General features: G+C 34.5%; 2 protein-coding genes across 2 annotated transcripts in view; both read left to right on the forward strand.

The window, feature by feature from the left end:
* LOC123657386 overlaps nucleotides 1-9,813 on the forward strand; it is a 54,853-nt gene extending 45,040 nt beyond the window's left edge. Inside the window, exons 4-8 of the mRNA XM_045592939.1 lie at nucleotides 3,827-3,932; nucleotides 6,534-6,676; nucleotides 7,184-7,281; nucleotides 9,130-9,295; nucleotides 9,710-9,813. Of these exons, the coding sequence (XP_045448895.1) occupies nucleotides 3,827-3,932; nucleotides 6,534-6,676; nucleotides 7,184-7,281; nucleotides 9,130-9,295; nucleotides 9,710-9,813 (617 nt within the window). The remainder of the gene's footprint in view (nucleotides 1-3,826; nucleotides 3,933-6,533; nucleotides 6,677-7,183; nucleotides 7,282-9,129; nucleotides 9,296-9,709) is intronic.
* A 98-nt stretch (nucleotides 9,814-9,911) lies between these two features.
* Nucleotides 9,912-10,467, forward strand: LOC123657387. The gene has a single exon (XM_045592940.1). The coding sequence runs from the start codon at nucleotides 10,072-10,074 to the stop codon at nucleotides 10,432-10,434; it is 363 nt and encodes a 120-aa protein (XP_045448896.1). The 5' UTR covers nucleotides 9,912-10,071; the 3' UTR covers nucleotides 10,435-10,467.
* The last annotated feature ends 1,038 nt before the right edge of the window (nucleotides 10,468-11,505 follow it).

Genomic DNA, 11,505 nt, shown 5'->3' on the forward strand with positions numbered 1-11,505 from the left:
CTATCAATTTTCCTCTACTATATTATGCATGTATTATACATATAAACCTTCCTCGGGAATCATTAGTTTTACTAAAGAAAACCATATCAAAATCCGTAGCGTTGTTTTAAAGATACAGAGAGCGCATACAGAGAGCGGGGAGCGACTTTGTTTTATACTATGTAATGATTATAGCCGTGCTTACTCATTGGACGGTTATTCAGAAGAACTTTGCCTTAGTAGTATATTAAGGCAAAGTAAACTCCGTAACTATACAAATAAATAAAATTGGAGTGACCGTTTGTGATATTAAAATAACCACATTTTACTAAATGCATGTGGATGTATTCACGGTACATATGTTAAAATAACATTTTTTAAAATTTTTGTCTGTCCGTCTGTTCTGGCTAACGAGACCAATTTTGACGGGACTTTCACTGACAGATAGCTGGTGTAATAAGGAGTAACTTAGGTTACTTTTATTATAGAAATGTATTTATTTTATAACTCTGAGAACTGAAAAACAACTATTTTGTAAATTCCAGGCGGATGAAGTCGCGGGCACAGCTTGTGATAAATATACATTTGTATACAAACTCCGCATGTCAGCAGATTCCTAAGATTAGTACTAGTGTCACCTTATTATTGTTTCTTTAGCACCAGATGTGTGTGTAGGTAGAACAATGCCAGCTACGTTTATTATTGTTTATTATTTACGGTCATTGAATATTCATTCTAAAATACTCCGCGATAATTGTTGTCAGCCTTGTGTCCGTTTAGCTGTGACGTCGCAATTTATATTATATTTGGATATAATATAATTTCGATAAGATCATGAGAACGAATTCTTCAAAGAATTAATTTTTAATAAATATCCTTTTGTTGTGTCACAATATTTTTTTTTGTTAATTAAGGTTTTGCTAATTTAGTCTATAAATATCAAATTTATATCTATTGTCTTTGGATCAAGTCTAAAAGATATTTTAAATTGGTAGGTTCAAATAACGCTTAAAACTGGACATACTTTTTTAGACTCTACTTTCTAATTGACTAGCAGATAAAGTTGTAATCACTTCTCTTCTAGACTCATCACTATGAGTTACTTTAACAACGTATATTTATATAAACAGAAATATGTTATTTCGAGAATTATTCTTTTTGACATGTTTTGGCAGTAACATTCTAAAACAAACAAAAAAGAATTCGACTAAGTTAATCAAAATTGGAACAGATGTTTGTCCAACAGTAGAATTTTATTTGCAGTTAACTGTTATTATTGACATCATTGTTAGTTCTTAAATTTAAGTCTATAATATACTTTTAAACATTTTTCACATTATTGGCTGTTGGCACAATCATTGGCCGCAATTGATAAATCACCGCTTTCTTTATTGATACGAATTGTTCGCAGATTGCACAATTGTTTGCGAATGATTTACAACTAAACTGATCGTGTTATATTGCGTGCCAACATTCTTGTATCTGTGTTATCAATAAAAAGTTGTAACGCTTTATTAGTCTTAATAATTAAATTAAATCATTAAGTTGTCTGTGGTAGGTCTAAACCATCCGTTACAGTCTGGTTAATATTATAGTAGTTTCTACTTCATAGTTTTTTACCCTTTTGTCTCTATCTATTTTATCGTACAATACACACAGTGTGAAATACACAGACCGAAGACGACAGCGTCTTCGGTGCGACAAAAGCCAGCCTTGCGGTCACCAACCCGTCTGCCCAGCGTGGTGACTATGAGCAAAACACATGAGTTCACGCCATTTTTGGCGCGAACTTGAGGAGTCCTATGTCCAGCAGTGGACTGCGATAGGCTGAAGCGATGAAGTGATATCTTATCGTTACGGACATTTCTTACCTTCTAATGTTAATATGATTTCCTGTACCTATGTAGTATTAGGTTTTATCTTCGACATATCTTAACTGCATTCGAGTTTTTATCATTTATATGTAAACGTATATAACATATGTACATTTGAGTGAAGTTTATTATTTACTGAAGTTTGAGTAATAAATAATTGCGTTTCAACAAAAGAACACACTTTTGAAAAAAAATTAAGGCACAAAATTGAAAGAATACGCGTTATACCCATGAGTATTGTACCTAAGATACTGGAATCGTGTCTGAACCGCAAAATCATTGTAGATTGAAATATACGACCCATTTAAAATTGTATGAAACTATTGTTTTTTTTTTTGTCTTAAAAGAAAGCGATAAGTCAACGTTACCCTTACACACACATAACTATCGTTCCGCGAAGAAGTCGACAAGAATTCCCATGAAGCTACGGGAAGTGCTGAGAAAACGGAAGCGAGCAAATAACAATAGTATATTGCATTAATCTTCTTTGGTGTCATTATGTGATTGTTATCTAGGTTTTTTGGCTTTACAAATAAATATAATTATGTTAGAAACGTATATATAATTTTGTCTGATTAGTGTCAGAGGTCTTTTAGAGGTCACGATTTGAAAACTATGATTCATATATAGTTGTCAGTATGAATACGGTCTTCATATATAATTTCAAATTAATTTCAACAATATTTATTTAACAGTGATGTTGAAATATATCTAAAAGTATTTCTTACGATCTGTTTATGCACATTTTAAACGCTATAAACCTTTAACATGGTTTTGGTTTAAAATAAATATTATTTTTAAAATAAAGAAAAAAAAACTTGATAAAATCGTGGTTTTTCAAGGTTAGACCTTGACAATGAAATATGCGGCCGTTTTTGCCATTTTCATAGTAGGTATAGATAACATCAATGGAAGGGATAGGCTATCCGGAATTGCACCCAATTTTAATTAAGTAAACTAACTTACCTGACTTTATAAAGCCTAACCTTGGCCGATTTTGCACAAGAACACAGTACTATGAGTTTAATTGATAATATATAGAGTAAAAACCGCTCTGGTGTAGTGGTGCGAGTAGTCGCGTAAAACACCGACGTTTTGCGGATTCGATTCCCGCTCGGGATGGATATTTGTATTTTTACAAATATTTCCGGTTTGGATGTCTGTCCTAGTAGGCCTCCCCATCGTGCCTTGGGGAGCACGTTAGGACGTCGGTTCCGGTTGTTATCATAAATTCTTATATTATCGATCGGTACTCATAGTATGGAACATATCCACCAACCTTATTGATTGATTAAGTTTTAATCCTTCTCCTACAAAAAAAGTAACATAAAACTTACATAAACTTACTAAACTAAAAGATCTTACTACGAACTACTATAAAGGTCGCAAATATACGTGTTCTTAAGTTTTAGTCACAAACGGATACCGATGAACGAATACGGTGACTCAATGCGTTTGGCATTTCTGCTTAATTCCATACGTATAATGAAACAGCTGTTGAAAAATATCTATCAATAATTATTAAAATAATATATATTATACATGTAAATATATGAAACAACTTTTTAATCATACGTGTCGGAAACTTTTTGATGTAGGTATAATATTAAAAACCATGTAACATAAACTTAAAAGAGAGGTTCACCATTCGACTGTATTTTTTATGTATGTCACCCCAGAACTTTTGACTAGGTGGACCGATTTCGATAAATTTTTTTAACTCGAAAGGTGTTGCGTGTCACGTGGTTCCATTTAAATTTAATTAAGATCTACAAAGACAAGTACTTTTTGAATTATCGCTAATAATGCGTATTTACTTGACTGTTTTTCGTCGATCTACCTTGTATTTTATCTCATACTTTATTGGGTGGATCGATTTCGATGTAATTGCAGACGATTTTCTTCGTTTGTGAGCAAACACAATTATTGTAGTGTTATTATAAATTGTTCATAGTGATGTTTCTTCTTTCCAGTTGAAATATACCTATCACCGGTTGAAACTCACTGCAGCAATGTGGACTACTTCATACCAGATGAGAACAACGAGACCAAGGGACTATCAGACGATGCGATGAATAGGTAATTATTTTATTATAATAATTTATATCGATTTAGACAACAACACAAAAAAACAGACAAATAGCAAAAGTAGTTTATGCACAAGACTTGTTTTTAGTTTAGATGTCTATCAGGTGTTTTATGAACGACTTTTTTTTTATTAAAATAACTCGTTTTAAAGTGTCAAACATTTAAAAAAAATGGTTTCTCAGTTTTTGTGTTCCCATTTATTTCGAAAAAAATTAACTTTGAGGACGAGTTTATGCAGTTGTCATAACGAGCGGTCAACCGTTTTTCTCTAGTTGCTTGCCATGGTCTGGGCATACCGTGACACTGGAATTTAGCCATCTATGAGAGTTAGGGTTTTATATTTTATTGGTGGCTGACATACTAGATCTTTTTTCTTGTTCGTGGAGTGAATTCGCAAAAGTTACTTTGTATATAATATGTTATGAGAAATGAATTTAATGTTTTTATATTTATTAATGCTACATTGTTTTGTTTTTAGTATTATTGTTTAAGTCAGCTAATTCTTTTAATTGTAGTTGAACATTTTTTTTCCTTTTGCTTTTTGTCTCCTTTACTATGTCTAATGAATTGAGTTATGCCTGTAATATTAGATGTAAGAGAATAAATGAATAAATAAATAAATATAATTTATATATATTTTTACTGCCAGGTAGCGATGTTAAAAAATAACTATAGCATTAAGTTTTTATAACGAGTAGTCTCAATAACAGCCACTATAATTGAAATTGAAATTATTTTTACTCTAGCACGACGTGTTACGGTCAGTATCAAAATGCTATTAATCTCTGAATTTGCTTATTAGAAACAGAATTTTGATGGATGCTCTATACAAAACGTGTCAAAAATCGATCGCTAGTAGATAAAACCACAGATAGATAAATTATTGAAACCGGTAGTTAAACAACCTACATTCCGTTGATATAAATGTAATCATTCATATTTATCTTTTACTAACAAAAGTATATTGAGTATATAGACAATCTTTTAAGAATTTATAACTTTTAAAAGGAAATAAAATCAAAATATTTATCTAAATATTTTTCCTATGGGTCAGACAACTGTATCGTGTCCGTTCTTAACAAAACCGGAATAAATGCTAATATGTTAAGGTATGACCACAACTTTTTCATCGAAATCACCTTTTTTAGTCTAGTGTATAATTTGTTTTAGTTTTAGAATGTCTACTTTTAAAGCCTATTAAAAATTATTTCGCTGTATACTGCGTGCGTGATGTTTTATAGCCTAACGTTGTTGCTTATTTGACGGATGGATTGCTTATTCAGATCGTACTCGTATTGTAGATTTAAACTTAAGATTTCATTGTTTGTTTGTTTAGAATGGATAAACTCAAAATCTACATGACCGCATTTTAAAACTTATTTATTTTTCTCCTTGTGACATAGGCCATATTGTAACGCGAGGAAACGGAACAGCCAAAATCGTGTAATCATATCATGACGACGTCATATTGGTTTCATGATGATATTATTTGACTGATTTGTGTATTAGTGAAAGAAAATATTAAAACATAATTAAATATGACAAAAATTGCGCCAGTTGAATAAAAAATAGTTATTGAGAGTGAAACATACAAACACAGATGCTCTCATCTTACTTAGTAAGATTAGAATCGAATATTGTAAATGTGAACAAGCTTAGCTAAACAAATTGTCAGCACGAAAGTAACGGTCATAATATATCGTACGACGCAATAAGACCTTGCGAGCGAAGCGGGCCGCAGATACAAATCTGATCAATTGAATAAGTCCAATTGAACTATTGTCTTTGCGTGCTTAATTCATTGTAATGTCAAAGTTCTATGATATGAATACTTGATTATAATTCATTTAAAATTGATTGTTAGGAAGGATGGCAAATTTCAGAGAAAACTGAAGTATATTAAGACTTTCCTTAGGTCTGTACCAAAGGTTAGATTATGTATTTTGTTTATAGCTACAGTCTATAATATCCCACTGCTGGGCATAGGCCTCTTTCCACACGTAGAAGAAGGATCAGAGCTTAATCCACCACGCTGCTCCAATTCGGGTTGGCGGATATATTCTACTATGAGTAACGATCGTTATCAGGTGTACATGATAACAACCGGGACCGACAGCTTAACGTGCTCTCCGAGGCACGGTGGGGAGACCCACAAGGACTGCACAAACACCAGACCACGGCAAACATCTGTATGGCCAATATAAATGTTTGTCATGTGCGGGGATCGGACCCGCAACCGCCAGTGCAACAGCCAGCGCCAAACCAGTGCTGTGGCCGTTGTGCCAACGCGTGTTTTTTGTTTGTAATTTGTTACGTGTATTTTGTTTGTAATGAAATAATTTATTCCTATTTAAGTTTGCTTGCCCGAATAACCATAAGGGCGTTCACGGTACTACACAGTCTATTATCATACTTCAGCTTTGTTTATAAGTAGAATATAATAAAAAATAAATAAATAAATTCGAAAAATGTTATTTTCTTTAAAAGTGAAACGGTTCTATCAATGACCCGTGAAATACTACCCTGACATACATATTTCTTCACTCGGTTGTATCTACATTTTGAAAAGAAAAAAATTTCTTCTAATTCCAGACTGCACATGGCGCGCTCTACGGTAGCACTTTTCATCGTGGCCTTCCTGGCGCTGTTCATCGCGTTCTGGACCGGAGTCGTTGGTTGCTGGAAGCGTAGTCCGGGCAATATCACCGCCACCGCCATACTGATGCTAGTTACATGTGAGTATACCTTATTATTATCAAAAGGTTAAAAAATAGCTTAATTAAATTAAGTTTGCCCGAAATCGTTGTATGTTTTTTGTTGCACATTTTTCCTGTTTTTTTTGGAAATATTAAGTAATCGAACAGGCAACAAAACGTTTAATAAGATTTTCTGTTAGAATGTAATATTAGCTAACCATTTACATACTGTTAATTATTAACAGAGGGTAACTAAAGGTTTAAAATAATAAAATAATTTCTACCATTATCAATAAATAAACACTCCACACTCAACGGCTTCAGTAGCATTTTCGCCTAAGGGGTCCGGAAACACATCCACAATATATAAGCACAAACGCCCAGTTCACGAGAAACATCTATATGGCAAATATAAATGTTTGTCATCTGCGAAGGTGGAACCCGCGACCGCTAGCGCAACAGCTATTGCTGTAAATGCTTCGCCAACGCGTTGTCAAAAGTAACAATACTTATTTTGTGACTGATTTTTTATTGATAAAATTACAGGTTTATTATCGGCCGGAGCTATGGCATTATGGCATGGAGTGGAGTTCTACGAGAAGGAAAAAGTTGTAGGCGAAGAATTTTATCAGCAGTGGCCTAATGTAAGTACTAAGACATAAAATGTTTTAATTTATTTTTAGAATAGTTTATTCCAAGAAAATGAGACATCGTCACCAAAAATATATACTAAAATTGTAAATTGGAAATTTTTTCAAGAAAATACTACTGAACCGAATATAGTGAAACTCCGTATGTCGTATGTAGCTTCTATTTTGTTTTAAAGGTGAAGTCCTTCACCTTTGTTGCTTTGTTTGCTTGTTTGTACTTTACATTTAATTAAGAATCGAAAGTTTTGTAACGATAACAATTACAATACAAATTACATACAAATTGGTTTCCATAAATATAATTCATAATGGTACCTACAAAAACCATGTCGCATTATGTTAAATAATGAAAAATTCATTTGCGATATATGGAACATTAATTATAATTGTTTACAATATGCGCAATAAACATATTGTTTTAAAGGATTTCCGTACCACGCACAAGGAAAACTTGTTCCTAAAATAGATGTTACAATTATTCTACTATTTTATGATGTTAAATTTGAAAGTACTTGACTCGACTCCAAAACAGGTATTAAAAGACTACTCTTCGATTTGGTACGATTGGTCCTACATCCTGGCATGGTTATCCGTTGGTGTATCCTTCACGAGCTCGATACTTTTCTTCTCGGCGGCGATATGCCTCGACAAAGAGAAGCGTCGCGAACAACAGAATAACGTGCAGTACATAATGCCAGGTTAGACGGCCATCTTGGACGCCATTCCATGGCGCGTCCGCCATTTTGTGGAGCGGTGAATTAACGCTTGTCGGTTAAGGATTTCAGGTTTAGGTTGTGATGAACTTTTGTAAATTTCTTTACGTGCCTTCGTTATAGACTATACCTATTAATACGAGTATTGAGTTTATTTATAATATTGTATCAAGTAAATCATATAATATCGTATATACCCATAACAAACACTCGATACAAAAATCAATTACATAGAAGGATATATTTTAACACACGTTTACATACTGTGTAAACAAAATTTTTTTTATATCTATACAATATAAGTAGTATATTTATTTATTTTTATTTCAAATAACTATGTTATATTATTTATGATAAGTACATGAAAACACCAGACACAAAATCACAACATGAATAAAGAAGGCCGATTTAACCTAGAATAAGTATTAAACACAGGTAAGTAATTATACTAACAAAATGCTTTCTTTTTCTTTTCATGTTTCTCTGAAACGTGGCTACCGCGTATAACGGACGACGACAATGCGACCGAAAATAACGCATAATACTATAATAAAAACGCTATCATAATATCTGGTTTACGCCAACGCCATACTAACTCGCTTACCGAATAATATTAACATATGGGAATGTATATAATGAACATAATTGACTCTTCCATACACTTACACTGTTTTTCTTCGTTTTATACTTTTGTTTATGCACATTTGTTTTTTAAACACCAATTTGTTCTTCTGTAATTACTCTCAACTTTTACACTCGTACATTCAAACTATTGAAATTAAATTGAATCATTAAAAAAACACGCGTTGATTTGACTATAAAATTGCTTTTAATATCTATTTCCAAATTCGTTCTAATCTCTTCATAAATGTCATAAAATATCTGTTTTTTTTTATTGCTATCGAAACCAAAATTATTAATATTAAATTAAAAACTAAAAATACACACAACCGGAACATTATACCACGTTTTTGCATTCATCAATATCAATAAATCTGTTTCGCTACACACACGTAATTTTCCACACATTCATTCATTCATTCATTCATTCATTCATTCACGTACATTTACACAAACACGTACACGCATGCACGCTCACGTATCGCGACGTCGCTGCGGTATAAACCAGATATTGCGAGATAACGTCCGCGTGTGGTACGACTGGTCGTACATGGTGGCGTGGTGCGGCGTGGGCCTGTCCCTGCTGTCCGCCATCTTGTTCTCCTCGGCCGCCATTTGCCTGCGCGGAGAGAGGGAGAGAGAGGAGGCTCTTAACATGCAGTACCTCATGCCGGGTAAACGCTTACCTCATTCATTTTCATCGCCTTCGCAAGCTTACGTTGATTTTTACGAAAATACATCAGAATGGACAGGAATACTTTTCAAGTTGCACATAAATTCTATTCTGTTGTACATAAGGAAATTTCGAATTCTGTTTTTCTGATTTCTGGGTGCATGTTGTTTAATTATTTGTAACAAACTGAAATAACCCCGTTGATAATTTGAAGTATTTTTTTAAAAGTAATGTATTTTAAATAATTATATGACTTTATTTATTTATGTACTTGTCTTAATTGTTTTAGATTTTGTTTTTCAAATTTAATGCTTTTTTTAAAATGCAATATGAATTTAAAAATTAATACACAAATAACAAATATATAAGTATATTAAATATTTATATTTTATCAAACAATATTTTTCGTGTTCAGTGTACCCACAAAAGCAGCAGTACGCCTACGCCGGGTACCCGCCACCGCAAGCCTACGCCGGGCCCTACTACCACGGCTCGCAATACGGCCCCTACAACTACTGAGCAAGCGACCAGATGAGGGACATAGTGGCGGCGCACTTCGCCAACGCCCCCGCCCCGCAGGCACCCGCGCGCAACACCCCCCAGCCCCCCCGACTCCCCTCGACCCCCTCCATCGAAACGTACAACTCCCACAGGAAGATAAAGCGGCCCAAGCTCGGCGATAGGAAGGTGTACCGGCCGGTCCGGAGGCACACTCTGTCCAGGATAGACGAGACCCCGCCTCAGAGCCGGCCTCGGTCTAAAAGCCTCCAGCACTCGATGGACTTCTCGTCCACGCGGCCTATGATTCGATCGCATACGCACGTGTCGGCCGACAGCAGCCGCAGCATGCCCGTGTGCGACCAGAGCCAGCTGAGCCAGCTGAGCCGGGAAGTAGCTCTCCACGAGGGCACTAGTCCGCAGTACGCTGAACTCAGGGGCTACGATTCTGGCTCGTCTGACGAAAGGCCGGCCTCAATGATGGACCTACCCATAATGGTTCCGTTAGATCCCGCCACGGGAGCGTACATCCCCTATCCCGAGTACGCCTACTACCACGACGACTCCTGTCGCCTGAGTCGGAACTGGACCAGGAATCAGTCTTCCAAAAATAATAATTTGTTCCTAGCATTCATGTATTAGCGCGGATGTGTGCACGGAGTCATAATATAACAATGGTTACGAGTTTCGAACGAACGCCGTACAGTGTATGACGCCACACCCATATATTTTTTTCTGTAAAAGTTGCTTCCTAGACTTTAGAAACAATCATACACTGCTTTTATAATGGGTGACCCGAATCTGGTAGAGAGAAATTAGTTCTTATTGGCACGTTTTATGAAAGCAGAAGCAAAAGTTGTTCGAAGATTGAGTTATAGTGGTACCAACACAGTTACATTGAGTTCTTGACAAAGTCACACTGTGACTTCCTGATTGCGTCGTTTTCAAACAATAGATTAAGTCGATAGCCTTTTTAACCTTTTTAAACGTATATTTTGACTAGTCCATTGGAGCAGTTTATAGTGGCCCTGCTTTCTGCTCTGAGTTAATGGATTCGATTCCCGCCTGGGTTTGGGTGTATTAAATTATATTTATTTATATGTATTATTTCTATGTATATTTATAAAAAAAATTAGATATATCAGTCAGCTGTTCCCTATAACACTAGCATTAAGTTGCTGATTGTAGGAACAGCAGCAGTGTGGGTATGTTATAGATATTTATTTATTTTATTTGTTCAGCTTCGAATGAACTTTTGCTTCTCCTCTGAGCACGGCTTTACGAAACTCTAACACCACCGTCACTTCGAAACTTAACGAGTTTCTACATTTTTTTTCGAACAAACTTACGAATTTAGTTATAATATGTATCGAGTACTTGTTAGATGAATGTAGGTACTTTAATTTAGGAGTAAGTCGTTCACGACTCCGCCATAAGTATCGGAAAACAAATATTTTAGCGTAAGGTCTTAAGATGTAATTATTATTCCTCGATCGGTTTGAATGCGTATTTTCGTAACAGAAAGTGCCTTACGAATTCGAAATGCTCATTATACTTATCACTATATTATATGTAAGAATAAAACATATCTTATACTATGTAGTTTTTTTTGAGTCTTTTATCATATTATAAAGCAATTATCAATAAAAAATTATAGTTGTAGATTTTTTATTACAATCCAATAAAATTTATATTTGAATATGACTGAAAATT

Source organism: Melitaea cinxia, chromosome 10 (assembly GCF_905220565.1).
Source record: "Melitaea cinxia chromosome 10, ilMelCinx1.1, whole genome shotgun sequence".
Classification (NCBI taxonomy): Eukaryota; Metazoa; Arthropoda; class Insecta; order Lepidoptera; family Nymphalidae; genus Melitaea; species Melitaea cinxia.

Excerpts from the sequence above, each read along its gene's own strand:
- LOC123657387 (XM_045592940.1), top strand. The coding sequence starts at position 10,072 with ATGGACTTCTCGTCCACGCGGCCTATGATTCGATCGCATACGCACGTG.